This window comes from Ascaphus truei, chromosome 2 (assembly GCF_040206685.1).
Source record: "Ascaphus truei isolate aAscTru1 chromosome 2, aAscTru1.hap1, whole genome shotgun sequence".
In the NCBI taxonomy this organism is placed as follows: domain Eukaryota; kingdom Metazoa; phylum Chordata; class Amphibia; order Anura; family Ascaphidae; genus Ascaphus; species Ascaphus truei.
The window spans coordinates 295,515,675-295,531,718 of NC_134484.1; the positions used below are offsets into that span (position 1 = coordinate 295,515,675).

Consider the following 16,044-nt stretch of genomic DNA (forward strand, 5'->3'; position numbering starts at 1 on the left):
AGCGCCATCTGGGGAGGATTCACTTGGGGGAGAGAGTCGCGGCCCCGGCTGGAAATAGGTTGAAACGCTCTGTTGATTCTTTTTGTTAGGTTTTTTCGCCATCACTGTTGCTTCGTCTAATATTTAAAGTTGTTTTTGTGCATCAGCGTTCTGGGAAAGATGCTTTTTTAAGAGCTTCTTTGTGAGGGGGCTCTGGGGCTAACCTCCTACGTGGCCATCTTGGCCGACATCACGGGAAGTCTCAGAATGAACATTTTTAATGTAATAAGGTCAGACACTTTTCCCTCATTCTATTGATTGGGCTTCTGAGGTAGTGGGGACAAAAAGGGGGGGGGGAGGTGCAGATTCTGGGTGACCTCCAGGGCCTACTGACCAATCTCAGTTGGGGGGGGGGGGAAACAGGGGAGACAGAGAAATGTTCCCCCTAGGTGGCACCAAGGCTCCAATAATCAAAGAAAGATGGCTGCCCCTCCTCACCTTTCAGTCCCTCCGGTAAACCTGCAGGCCGCCGGCACTCTATCTGGAGCCTTTATTTGCCCTGGGTACTGTATGTAGTGCTTCTCACAGGGCTGAGATACTCCCCCTGGCCGGGATCCTCTCCCTCCTAGGGCAGCACTGCACTGTGTGGTAGTAGCACTGCACTGCTGGTGCTCTAGGGTTGTCGCGTGGGTCCGGTGGCCATTTTAGGAGGGGGGGGCGGCACTCTTCACTCCTGCCGGGCCAGATACTCCGTACCCCATTTAGGTGTATTCAAGGGGATCTCCTGATCACCAGCAGGAAGGGGGGGCTCCTCTTGCCCACCCCCCCCCCCAGCTGACACCCCGAACCGCCGATCCTGACTCTAATATTTTTTGTGAAGACTTGCAAGATCTCAAAGCACAATTTTTCCATCTAGAACAATTTATTTAACAAGATCTTAGATTATGGTGGGACATCATTTCATTAGAAAATTATCAATTAAACAAAAGAATCCCACGTGGATTACGGATGACAAAAGCACCCTCCTTTGGCTTTGACAATCAAGATTTTGAAAAACAGTGGAATATGATTTTAGACCATTGTTCATTCAAATTAATGGAATTGATAATACAACACAAAAGTAAGGAGAAAATTGTTGCATACAAACAAGTCACTGATTTACAGACAAAATTAAAAGCTTTTACACACATACCTGTAGAAAGATTCAAGGATATGGATAAATTGTTAGCACAACGCATTGTAAAATTGGAAAAAAGCGTTATGTTTACCAAACAAACGAAAAATAAACGAGATAAGGTGGACTACCAGAAAAAGCAGATATACTTATGGCAAAAACCACATGGGGGCCGAACACAGGCTCAAAAACAGATAAACAATACTACTACCTATAGCAACAGTAAAAACAACAAAAAAACATCTAAACCTAAATCTATACTAAGGAAGATTCAGGAACTGATTCACATACGGGAAGAATTATAGAATCAGATATCTCTGATACTGAATATATCCCTCCCAGTGTATCTTTTTCAGGAACTGAACCCGGAGCCTCATCAAATGAGGAAGTCCAGTTACCAGGAAGATGTGAAATATATACAACTACCACACCTGGACGACAACCGTCAAAAAACGACGCAGACACAGAAGAAGATCCAGGAATAAGTTGGTGGGTGGCTCCGGCCAAAAAGATGCGATACTAAAAATTGAGGACTCTAATATTCTCAACATCTTTAAATATACACTCACACAATCGGAACTCAGTCTTCTTAACCTAGGACTTTCTTTTGCACCAAATAATAATTTTGACCTATTTGCAACAATAGTTGACCTACATCGTTTTACAAGAAAATTGTCACAAAAAAAGATTTTTTAAGGATAAAAATCATTTATCTACTACACAACCAAGCAATGCATTGGGTTTACCAACTAAAGATGAAAATATGGATACCATTTCAGTGTTCGACATCAGGAATCAATTGACATTCCAAGATCATTGCTGTATACAGGACATGGTCGGATTATTAAATGACCAATATACTCCAGATTATGATCCTGAGACATTTCTGGGAAGTACTAATTCTGGACTTAAAAATAAATCCAAATTCTGCCCTGTGTATTTTAATGGACATGCTATAAAAACTTTTCAAAATGCAGTGCAACGGGATCTAATACTGCTCTCCCAAAATATTATGACAACTAAGAATTACATATCACATTCACACAATTTGAGTGTTTCACAGAAACGAGCTACTGCTGCGGCCGAGTTTATTCGAACATTTGCCCGTTCTCGGCCGCAGCAGTAAACTGGCGCGTGCCGGAGGGTGCCGGGCGCGCGCCGAAGCAGCGGAAGAGCGCCCTCCGATCGGGGCGCTCTCCCTCCCGCTGCCGGTCCGCCGGGTACCCCGGAACCCCCTGCCGCCGTCCCCCACATTGCGGGACACCAGGGCTCCCTCGGGGAGCCCTGGACGCGCGTGCAGGGGGCGCAGGCACCCGATGACGCGTGACCGCGCATCGGTGACGCGCGGCACGCCGAGGGGCTGCCACTAGCAAGCCGGGAAATCTCCCGGCTTGCGGATCTGGCCGCAGTGTGATAAAGTGTGTCGGAAGTGTATGAAATCTCTCAAAAATAACAACCTAATAGTTGTTAGAAATGCAGATAAAGGGGGAGCAGTAGTAATCCTAGACCACTCATATTATATCCAAGAAGCATTACGCCAATTGGATGATAAGGATTCTTATGTTCATCTCTTTTCAGATCCTACACAATGCTTTTTGAAGGAATTACTGGAACTTTTCGAGATGGGCAAGTCTTGTCCCCTCCAGAATATTTATGATGTGCTGGCCTTTCTGTTTTTGTTTGTATATTTTGCCACACTCATTAGCACTGATTTTTGACATTAATATATATACTGCATATATGATGTGTGTGGGTTTTGGGGTTCTGGAGCTTGATGGGTTATGCTCTCCTGCCCATGGTTTAAAGCTCACCCTACCCCACTTTCCAATGAGCAGCTTTTATCATGATCCTGTGAATCATAGACCCAGTATGGTTGGACAGATTACGGTAAGCACAAAAAACAAAGAATGAGAGAATAACAAATGTAAATAAAATATAAGCCAAAAGCTCATATAAATACGTCTGTCTAATAGGAGGGAAGGGGATCAGGAGGGGGAAGGGGACAGAGTGATAAGGTTGTGATTTGAGAAGAAGGGTGCGATAATAATGATAACACTCACACGGCCATGTGTGAGTGACTGCACAAATGGCAGCTTGGGTCCTCTTGGTAGGTCCTCAATCTACTTCTCTGGTTCTGTATCTCTTTGTTCTCTCAAAAGTAGAGAAAATAACCAGGGTTGCTGCCAATATGGAATATGAGCAGTGGTAACATCACAATAGAAAACTATAAGTAGATGAAATACACGCATATGGCCATATGTGAGTGGATTACACTCAGAGAGGTTGGATTTTTAATCCTTGCACAGCACACAGTAACTTGCAGTTTTGCTGGTTATATGGTCATCTGTTGTCTTTCTCCACTGACTCATTGTGGTGACATGCAGCAACAGATACCAGGGTTATAAAACATGATATTTTATTAACAGATAGCATAAAAAATGGATACACACTTACAAAGTAAAAAGTACTTGTGTGGGCTTGTCATGATCGGGGTATGAGAGGTTAATGGGATCTGTGTATATGTTGATCTGCATCCCCCAGCTTCAGCAGAATTGCCCCAGGTCTGAGATGTATTTCCCCAGCAGTCTGTGTTATATTACTATGTGTGTATAAATCATGTCAGGAGGGAAAGGGTTAACCATATTGTGTATCTGTTGATCTGCATGCCCCTGCTTCAGTAGAATTAATTGCTATGTTATGTATTAACATGGAGAGAGGGAGAAATGGTATTGTATTGTATTCCTGACAATGGATAAAGTGAAAAAATTATATCTTTCATTGTATACTGTACATGCTATAACGGTGATATTTGGACACAAGTTAAATCCCACCTATAGCAGTCGGCCCAGAGATTGTTAACCCCTTCTTACCAATAGAATGTATGATTTCCCCATGTAATAGTTTTTTCCATATTTTTATTCAGAAAGACAGTGTGTGTCCTCTGATGTGTTAATGAGGCCATATGCTGATCAAAGGAGGCTACTTGAAAGGCTTTGTTGTGGAGAAGTTCCTCAGAGGTGAGAAAAAAGCCTTTACATCACGGGAAGTGACTCGCCTCATTGCCTATGCAGCCAGCTCTCCCAGATGGATACTAACCATTGTGACCTGTCAAACGTAACACCCTACATGAACGACCCCTGCCCAATAAGCATTTTTGCTAGACAGGATGGCAACGAAGGCATCAGGTCATAGTTTTTTTTATAAATGGCTGGCTAAGTAACTACAGGGGAGGGGTTTATTAATGAGGGGCTGGGTAACCCCAGCTTCTCGTGTTACCTGGCAACCTGTGATTGGGATAAGATAACTGTTCACCAATAACTGAACTGCCATGTTAGGAATAGGGGGCCTGCATCTATATAGTTGCTTGCACCCCTTATTCCTGAGCTTGTCGTGCTTGTTGTGACCTATAACAACCAAGGAGCTGCTATTCGGCTGAATATCTCCTTGTCCAACCCCAGTAAGTGTAAATATTTCTGTAATGTTATTTGCTTGATGTATTGTCTGTTCTGCTCATAGGAAATAAACTCATTCAGTTTACTATATCCTAGTCTTGTTCAATCTGGCCTGGTTATTAGATATATTGTCTGTTCTTTCGTGACAAGCATATATATTAATTGGTGGCAGCGGTGGGATTTAACTTGTGTCCAAATATCACCGTTATAGCATGTATACAATGAAAGATATAATTTTTTCACTTTATCCATTGTCAGGAATACAATACAATACCATTTCTCCCTCTCTCCATGTTAATACATAATATAGCAATTAATTCTACAGAAGCAGGGGGATGCAGATCAACATATACACAATATGGTTAACCCTTTCCCTCCTGACATGATTTATACACACATAGTAATATAACACAGACTGCTGGGGAAATACATCTCAGACCTGGGGCAATTCTGCTGAAGCAGGGGGATGCAGATCAACATATACACAGATCCCATTAACTCCTCATACCCTGATCATGTCTGGGCTTGCAGCAGCTTCCTTCAGTGCTCTGTTCTGGTTGATTCCCGCTTCTGCGTCCGGAGGATGAGACCGCAAACAGCTGCTGCATTAGGCTACGGTGGCCAACGGCATACACAATACCTCCACAGAACTAAGCTTTTCGCTAAACAGCTTTATCAGGTTCCTGAGGAGGTGGAGCTTGGATTTCCTTATTTGCGGTGATAATTGCGTGTTGATTGTATCACAGTGCTTCTAATTGATCTGAGAAGTCTCTGCATGCTGATATTGGCATAACGAAGTAGTTGTACTGTGCACATGATTTTAGATGAACGAATGTTTAATAATGTGTGTTAGGTGGACTTAATGGCTACAGGCTGCACTACACCATTTATTAATTAATTAAAAATCAGAATTGATTAAAAATCAGACTATACACCATAGTGCAACATATAGTATAAATATCTAGAACAACAAAAGCATGTGTCTTATGCTCTGAATGGGTGATACAATGTCATGAGGAAAATACTCATGGATTGAATGCCAGAAAAAAGAATAACAGGCATCAAAATGCAAAACATTACCCAGTCGTAAAATGTTATAACCTGTGCTTTATGGTTCATATGTAAAGGCAGATCACAGATTTCCACTCAAATGGATGGACGCTGGAGGGTGCATGAATAATTACAAATAGTAAGGTATTCACTGATTAAAAAGAGGGACATTAGAGTCCCAAAGGTGATTAAAAATCTGACTGCACATCATAGTGCTTCATAAAGCATAGATTACTAGAACCACAAAAGCATGTCAGTTTGCTCCAAATAGTTGTTACAATGTCACAAGGACAGTCATACATAGATTAACAGATGATTCAATATCAAAGAAAAGGGAAGAGATCGCCTGTGCTTCATGTCTCATATTTGCAGACATACTGAACCGACACACTTTATTCGAGCAAATACCCAGTATGTACCTGGCAGATACCTGGAATGCGCCGCTCCTCACCTCTGACAAGCCCCGTTGCGTTTGCCTTCCCAGCCTGGGTTCATGCCTGGCTGACGGGCGGCTGATCTGTTAAATGATAATGATTAGGATTTAATAGGCTGCAATGCTTCGCGTGTCTACCAGATGGCATAAATTCATGAATTGTAATGCAGTATATATATATATATATATATATATATATATATATATATATATATATATATATACTGTGCAGTATTGCAGCCAGCGGGAATAAAATGCTTCAATCCCTGCCTGGAAAATACCTCAATGCACTCGGGCAGAAAACAGTCACAAACCTCAATACACCCGGGTATACCCGAATTCGTGGGACTAGCCGAGCTCGAATAAAGTGTGTCGCCAGTGTACTGTAGCTCCTTTTCCCTTGCATAAGTGATACAGTATGTAAAATAGATATATAAAGTATCCACTGATTCAAATAGTGGACCTTAGAGTCACAAAAGTGCTGAACCCAGCTGAAAAACAGAGGCAAGTGTTGTATACAGCTAATAGACAGAGACAAATGCTTCATCAATGAATATAGCAATTACATGGCTCAATGAGGGACATGATTAATAATTACTACCAAGTGTAAGGACACATTATACCAGAACAGAGTGAACGAAATACATTTTTCTTTGTAAGTGTGCATCCATTTTTATGCTATCTGTTAATAAAATATCACGTTTTATAACCCTTGGTATCTGTTGCTGCATGTCACCACAACGAGTCAGTGGAGAATGACAACAGATGACCATATAACCAACAAAACTGCAAGCTACTGTGTGCTGTGCACGGATTAGAAATTCAACCTCTCTGAGTGTAATATGGCCATGTGAGTGTATTTCATCTACAGTACTTATAGTTTTCTATTGTGACATTCCCACTGCTCATATCCCATATTAGCACCAACCCTGGTTACAGTATCTTCTCTACTTTTGAGAGAACAAAGAGATCCAGAACCAGAGAAGTAGATTTAGGACTTACCAAGAGGACCCAAGCTGCCATTTGTGCAGTCACTCACACATTGCCGTGTGAGTGTTATTATTATTATTATTATCTCAAACCACAACCTTATCAGTCCGTCCCCTTATCACTCTGTCCCCCCTCCCCCTCCCTTTCCCTCCTATCAGACAGACGTATTTATACAGTACGAGTTTTTGCCTTATATTTTATTTATATAATTCTTATTCTCTCATTCTTTGTTTTTTGCGCTTACCGTAATCTGTCCATCCATACTGTATGAGGATCCAGGGAAGTTCCTTCTCTTGGTTGAGCTGCAGCAAAGAATTGGGGCCAGTAATTTTCTGTTTTTACTTTTATTATGTTCATACAGCATTGTGCTATTTAAAGCTGAGGGATTATCCTCCACTTATTTTATTGCGGTAGCGCCCCAGTTTCTTCCTTATGAATCACAGACCCTGTATGGTCTTTCTCCCTCCAGCAGAAAAGAGAGGTACATGAGAATTGTGCCAGGTAGTGTTAGGACCTGAAGTTTGGTTATGCCGTGAAGTGGCTGCAAGCTTATAACCTTTTGGCCAAAGGGTTTAACTAAATGACCATTTTTCATGAGCAGATAAGCACTGAGGTATCGCACTATATATTGTGTCATTTTGTATGTTGCGCTGGCCTTTCTGTTTTTGTTTGTATATCCCTCAGAGGTTTCACCCAGATTCCCAGATAAGGACCTTACCTTTCTCACAGAAGGTAAGAGCTGCCAAAATAGGAGACAGACAGGATGTTTTAAAGAATAAACTAATGGATATAAAGCAGATCTTTATCTCAAGATGGTGTAAGGGAAAGTACATTCCAGGTGCCTTTTCCAAATAAGTCAAGGAAAGGAAGCCCCGAAAAAAACAAAGATCAGATAGTCTTTGTCTCCAAGTATACCAGAGCCTTATGGAGAAGGAGTGGCTCAGTGAGTAAAGACACTGACTGGCACTGAGCAGGGAGCCTGATTCAATTCCAGTTGTCGGCTCCTTGTGACCTTGGGCAAGTCACTTTATCTCCCTGTGCCTCAGGCACAAAAAAAACATAGATTGCAAGCTCCGCGGGGCAGGGACCTGTGCCTGCAAAATGTCTCTGTAAAGCGCTACGTAAAACTAGCAGCGCTATACAAGAACATGCTATTATTATTATTATTATTAGAGCCATTAAGTCTTAGAAAAAAACAGATCACAAATATTGGTATTTGTTACAAGATAATGTAACACTAGCAAAGACATGTTTACAATGACCCAAAATAACACATAACAAGTGACAGAATATAGCTGAAAGACTCATTAAAACTAACAACAATACATACTATGCCACAAGTCATTTTTGAGCCGAGGAAAACCAGGTTGGTATAGATGCATGTGATGCACGGTGTGCAACAGTCTTATCCTGGGCAATTTTTTTTATCAATCCAAGGAGTGGGAAAAGAACCAATGCGAACAAGGATCACCTATAATTCACCATGGGATTCACATGTTAAGATGCCCATGTCAGCTGCTGTATATAAACAAGACATCAAGAATGCTAAAAACAAGGTTTATTGAGCTCCGAAGCAAAAAATAACAAAGGGAGAGAATGACATCACATTAGTACAGCGCTGTAATATAAATCCCCCCCACAATCTGCAACGGGGATGTTTTTCAGACGAGATAATACTATATGTTTTATGATATAGCACATCGAACCCAGTGCTGTTGCTGTTTTCTGTTTCCGAAGCACTATATTTTCAGAATTAAATGTGAATCAGGTAATAGGTAATGAGATAGTGAATTTACATACTACTATATATTTTGTACATTTCAGGTAAATGTCATTCAATGTTTACAGTAATTAGTGCTTGTACTCTCCTTCCTTTGTTTCCTGTATAGATTCCCTCATGAGATGGTTGCTGTCTACCTTTAAAACATCAAGAGTAATGACTTGATCCTATAAACACTACTGATCCAAAAGGGGATTGCACTTATTATTTGCAGAATAGAAAGAGGGCTATAAAAAATAGCACTCAGTAGAAGTTAAAGCTCAAAGGACAATATAATCTTTTAATTGTGTTGCATTAGGATTTTCGATTAATCACTGCATGTGGGAATATTAAAGGACATACTGTATATAACTGCACTGGGTAATTCAACTTTCACATTAGAGGCATCATGGTTCCCCCTTGCGGAGGCGCAAGGCCGCCCACTCACGTTGATGTGGTGATGTCATAGACTGGAGTGCAATGGAGAGCGCTTGGTGAGTCCACTGAGATGTAGCGTGTAACTGCCCGCCCCCTCCTACGGGATGACGGCATCAATTGGCACGCACACCTAAATGTACCTGCAGACGCCTAGGCATTACTGGTGGGGCCAATAAGGGGTAAGAACCACCTATATAGATGTTTAGTTGCATGCATTGAATATGGAGTATAATTTTGGGCACCACTCCTTATAAAGGACATTATGGAACTAGAGAAAGTGTACAGGAGAGCTCCCAAATTAATGAAGGGGATGGACAATCTGGCTTATGAGGAGAGGCTAGCTAAATAAAATGTATTTACATTACAAAAGAGTTATCTACTGTAAGAGGGGATATGATAACTATAGACAAATATATTCGGGGACAATACAAGGAGTTTTCAAAAGAACTATTCATCCCAATGGCAGTACAAAGGACACAAGGTCATCCCTTCAGCTTGGAGGAAATGAGATTCCACCAGCAACAAAGGAAAGGGTTCTTTACAGTAAGGGCAGTTAAAATGTGGAATTCATTACCCATGGAGACTGCGATGGCAGATGCAATAGATTTGTAAAAAAAAAAAGTTGAACATCTTTTAAGAAATGAAAGGTATACAGGCATACCCCGCATTAACGTACGCAATGGGACCAGAGCATGTATGTAAAACGAAAATGTACTTAAAGTGTAGCACTACCTTTTTCCCACTTATCGATGCATTTACTGTACTGCAATCATCATATACGTGCATAACTGATGTAAATAACGCATTTGTAACAGACTCTATAGTCTCCCCGCTTGCGCACAGCTTCGGTACAGGTAGGGAGCCGGTATTGCTGTTCAGGACGTGCTGAAAGGCGCATGCGTGAGCTGTCGTTTTCCTATTGGCCGATATGTCCTTACTCGCGAGTGTACTTAAAGTGAGTGTCCTTAAACCGGGGTATGCCTGTACAGTGATATACCAAATAAGTATACATGGATGGATGTTAATCCAGGGAGTAATCTGATTGCCCAATATTGGAGTGAGGAAGGATTTTCTTTTTCCCCTTATGAGATATCATTGGATGATATTTCACTGGGGTTTTTTGTTTGACTTCCTCTGAATCAATATACTGTAAGTAAGGATATAGGATAAAGTATCTGTTGTCTAAATTTAGCATACAGTAGGTTGAACTTGATGACGCATGTCTTTTTTCAACCTCATCTACTATGTAACTACAGTATGTATGTTCTTATGCTGTTTTCTTGAGAAAGGCTCTATAGCCGATTTATGATGATGTAATAATAATTTTAAAAAAAGTGCTCACTCCTCTTTCTAAGGATTTTATATATGGACTGCTGTTGAGAATTGGAAGCACTGGCAGAAGAATGACAAGTATAATCTTACTAATTAGGAGTACACACAGGTTATGAGAAAAACTGCTCACCTACAGTATTAAGTATAATGTCCTAAACACGGTAGGTGCAAGGGAGGTAAATAACATATATTTCACAGAGTGAACTCAAAGAAAAGAGTTCAAAAGCACCCCTCTATATGCACTCTTTACCTAGTACTAATGTGTGATACTAAAGCCACAAGATAAATCCCTTAGCCAGGAACTAAAAAGCGAAAAGCGACGAAAAACAAAAAAGTTTTAATACACAATTAATTCATACACTCAAAGTTTAAAATATGTGATAAAAAAAAACCCTCAGAGGAGCAGTGGAGAAGTAATAGGGATATATCAATCAAATTAGCTGTATTGATATTAATATTATCTGAGAATATCCCTATCTTCCCCTACGGTTAAATTAAACATGTGATATCCATTAAAGCATGGCAGGGAAATGACAATTGCCTGAATAGGTGGTGTGGTATATAATAGGCAGTCAGGGAAGGTAGGTCTTTAGTACAGGGTAAAAAATGCTCACTGTAATTATCCCACATTAGGATGACAATGGTGTCTAATGTTTACAGAATTGCAATAAACCCAAGACTCTATCAAAGCCTAAATAGTTATTGCCACATAATGTCACACACATAAAGCAACATAACCTTATAGGTGGATTTGCCGCCACTCACTACAGCTCCGATCTATTTACTATAAGCAGCTACTATCTGGCAAAGTTTGTACACCATATGTATCACTATGAGAGCTAGGGAAGTGGTACTACTATAAGAAGGGATACTTTTGAATGGATGGTTACCCTTTCAAGCACAATATTAGTGACTTGTATCCACCTATAAGGTTATGTTGCTTTATGTGTGTGACATTATGTGGCAATAACTATTTAGGCTTTGATAGAGTCTTGGGTTTATTGCAAGTCTGTAAACATTAGACACCATTGTCATCCCAATGTGGGATAGTTACAGTGAGCATTTTTTACCCTGTTCTAAAGACCTACCTTCCCTGACTGCCTATTATATACCACACCACCTATTCAGGCAATTGTCATTTCACTGCCATGCTTTAGTGGATATCACATGTTTAATTTAACCGTAGGGGAAGATAGGGATATTCTCTGATAATATTAATATCAATACAGCTAATTTAATTGATATATCCCTATTACTTCTCCACTGCTCCTCTGAGGGGTTTTTTATCACATATTTTAAACTTTGAGTGTATGAATTAATTGTGTATTAAAACTTTTTTGTTTTTCGTCGCTTTTCGCTTTTTAGTTCCTGGCTAAGGGATTTATCTTGTGGCTTTAGTATCACACATTAGTACTAGGTAAAGAGTGCATATAGAGGGGTGCTTTTGAACTCTTTTCTTTGAGTTCACTCTGTGTAATTAGGAGTACACCAAGGAATTACATTGTTTTGATTGTCCTTTGAAGAGTACCCGTCAATCTTAACATGAAGTTCAGTTAATTACATGTTAGGTGCCTTAACAAAGCATTGTGGATCTTGGTCTAAAAATCAATACATCAGGGTATCTGTAGTTGTTAGAGTCCACTAGCGATTTGAAGAGCTGGTTGTAGGAAGAGCTATCAGATGTTCCTATTATCATGAGATGTGTGAAAAGCTGTCTCTGTCTGTCACTTTTACCAAGTTTATTAAAGAAAAAAATTCTCCCATTGCGAATAATAGAACTTTTATACTCTTAAATATGATTCCTTTTCTTGTGTTTTGCAGTTGGGGAATTTTGGTAAAATATAAATCTCACAAAAGATGTCTTAAGGCGAGCATGAAAACAAATATAATAAATATTTTTTACTTCTCAAATGTAAGAAACATATGAATCCTAGATTTGATGCAGGTTGTTATGATATATCTGAAAGGGACTCTCATTAATCTTGTAAAATTGTGTGGTAAGAACACCCCTAAATATTATAAGTGAATTAAGTGATCCAATTTAGGGACAGAATAACTAAGCACCATTAAATCATGGCAAATAATGTGATGTTACCTAAAACAGGAATGACTGTTATTTTCCCAGAGTTAATGCCATGTTCACTAAACTAATCATATATACCATTTATTAAATTCATTAGCATAGAATGAATGTGATGGTATTTCTAGATAATGCCGGGTTATTTACACTAAACTTCTTGATGTTACTCCCACCCAGACACTAAAATACAAAGACCAATATATCTGTTTACTTATGTATGTATGTATGTATGTATGTATGTATGTATGTATGTATGTGTGTATGTATGTATGTCTTTATTTATATAGCGCAATTAATGTGCATTGCGTTTATACAGTATACTTCCAAATAGGTTAACGTACTGTATACTTGATCAGGTGAGATGAAAGATAACTGGGAACACACCTGAGATATCTGCGAAATATGCTAGTTAAAAATATTACATTTATTGAAAGTATTTTTTGATATGTACAGTAACGCCCTCTATTGGTTTCTAACTTATACTGGCTGCTAATAGGTTAAGTTATAAATTGGGCAATAACTCTCTTTGTATTTAATAAGCAAAGAGGTTGGTGTTTTAGGTCCCATGATATAAAAAGTCCAGTCCCTCCTCAGCTGTTAGTCTTTTTAGATCCAGGTCTTAGTTTTAGACATGTATCTGTCCTACCAGGATCATTAAAGATCTAAGAAGTAGACCCAGGATATGAGTAGTCACAGGAGTGCCCCCATCGTTTTGTCAATGTAAGTGACCAGAAGACTACCAGAGCATTGGGAGTAAGGGACATAAAAGGGTCAAGTGAAGGTGCACCCTTGTCCCAACTTAGCAGGCGACTTCTCTTGGATAGCTCCCTTGCTCTAACTCCTGAAGCAAGTGCCCCCTTCAGGTTGAGACCTGGGAATCATCTGTTGGGAAAAGTTAACTGTTGCTATTGAAAATGTTTGCAATAAAGATACTCAATTGTATTTATTTAAAAGTCTTTGGTGCCTATTTTTTATTCTTCTCTGCTTGCTGCCCTGTCCAAGAGCACTGCAGTCACTTTATTATCTCCCCTGAGAAAATACTTTTGCCCCTTACTGTATACCCCTGTGGTTGGGGGGCTTTACATGTATATTTCCTATGTATCTCTCAGGTGTGTTTCCAAGTATCTTTTGTCTCACCATGTGGAGCATACTGTAGGTTAATCTATTTGGAGGTATGTCACCTTTACTAATTATTTATCTCTCCCTCCATTAAATAGGCATCAGATCTTTGTGAAACTGGATCTTATTATTTAAAGAATCTTCTTGATGTCAAATAGATATATAAAATAACCTTTCTTTTTTGTAATATTTATCGACTTCTCAAAATGGTATAGGAATAGTTTTGATCATACTGAAAAACATTTTAATTGGGGAAATCCAGTGTTGTTGAATTGGAATAATCTATTACTAAATACATTATACTTTAGGGGTCCGATCATGTTTTTATTTTTTAAGCAAACCAAACTTACAAATCCAAACTTTGCAGTGTACCACTATGGCCCAGATTCCCAAAGCTCCATGAAGTTAGTTAACATATCTTTAACAGCATGGTAAACCAACAGTGCATCTTTAAAGGACATACTGTAACATAATTTTAAGTAATTGGTTTCAAATGTAAAGTGCATTGCATTAACTATAATGGACATTAGTGCTAATGAGAGGCAAATGATATTATCCTCAGATTGTCATACTGTCAATTTTTCCTTTTTAAGAGTGCTGCAGGCCCCCTTGTTTTTGGTTTATTGCTGTTATCATACAACTAACACACTGCACCAATAGTATTTTTCTGTTTCATTACTTACATAATCCAGATCCCAAGTGATGTAGAATAGTTTTTGAGAAACTTTTACCACAAAATAGAAGAAGAAAATGACTATCATAATAAGTGGACTGATCACTCTCCAAGTAGCCTGCCAGAATATATTTGGTTTATGACCAATCATGAATTTGATGTCGTCATTAAACCTAGAAACAGTGTAAAACATTTATTTTAAGAGAAGACAAACAATAGTGTCAGCACCAACAAAACATTGATAAAACATTTTAAGATAAGGGGATATATACAGTACTATACAGGTGTATGTTCAGTAATTAACCTCTTTCGTGAAAGATATGCATGCAATTGATTTCATGTGTAGTATGTATAGTCTGTATGCTCATTTGCATGTCCTAATATGCAAGACTGTGAAAATTATTTCCTAAAGTCTCCCAGCTGCAAAACTGGGGCAAAGTCTGTGCTAAATAATTGCATCAAATGTGTCAAAGGAAAAACTCCCATGGTTTTCTATGGGATCACTTTTCATTGATGAATATGGCTCTTTTTTGCACTGGTCTTGCCCTACAGTACTTTTTAAGTTTGGGGGCTTTAGTAAATAGACCCCTATATTTATTAAGTGGCGCTATTCCACATTTTTTGTAAAGAAAATGGCAAATTTTACCTGGCTCTTAATCTTTGGTACAAATTTTCCACATATCTAAAACAGTATCTCTAACCAAGTCCCTGAAGCTTAAGGCAAGAAGAGTTTGGTAAATACAGATGCAGTGGCCGTTATTCGAACACTTCACGCGTTGTATACCTCGGAATATCCACATCATGGCGCGTGATTTCTTCCAACCTTCCCGCCTTAAGACGCGAGTGCAGAAAATGGCATATTAGTGTTAAACAGTGTTAAACACCTGAAATTGACACAGTAGCACAGTACTGTACACATTACAATTAATTAATTTCATTTCACACAAAGAAACAGAATCCATGAAATTCAAACAAAGCAACCGCGATAAACACGTGTGCCTGGGGCGATTGGCTGCATTAATGCCTTGTGGAGTACAGCAGCGCACACGAAAACGGATCCGTGATTTGTTCGAATAACGACCGCTGCATCTGTATACGCACTCCCTTATATTCTTATTATTACAATAGTTGTAACTTCCAGTGTCATTTCATAATTTTGATATATTAATGCAATATATTAAACAATTTTTGCTTACGGTTGAACTACAAATTTGATTTTTTTCAACAATGAAAGATTTTCTTAAATAATGCGTTAAAGCATTAAATACTGCATTTATTGCTGTTTTCCAGTTTATAATGTATTAAGATATCTCACCTGTCAATTCCATAAATGTAAACAACTGAAAACATTTCACAAAATGCTATAATGAGCAGAGGGATGGACCCAGCAAAGTTGTCAAACAACGCAAGCCAATAGTTCCCAGAATTCAGCACAAATATAAGTGCAATCAAGAAAGATACAGAACATATCAATCCTATAAAAAGAAAAAGCATATCAGGGTTCTTAAACAGTTATTTGAAATATGTTTAAATGCTGTTTTTTTGAGTGGCTAGAAGCTTACAGT

General features: G+C 39.1%; 1 protein-coding gene across 1 annotated transcript in view; it reads right to left on the reverse strand.

The window, feature by feature from the left end:
• The window catches only part of SLC6A19 (solute carrier family 6 member 19), a 226,533-nt gene that overhangs the window by 14,375 nt on the left and 196,114 nt on the right, over positions 1 to 16,044 (reverse strand). The window contains exons 10-11 of the mRNA XM_075586359.1: positions 15,795 to 15,954; positions 14,490 to 14,652 (exon numbers count right to left, since the gene is read on the reverse strand). Coding sequence (XP_075442474.1) covers positions 14,490 to 14,652; positions 15,795 to 15,954 — 323 coding nt within the window. The remainder of the gene's footprint in view (positions 1 to 14,489; positions 14,653 to 15,794; positions 15,955 to 16,044) is intronic.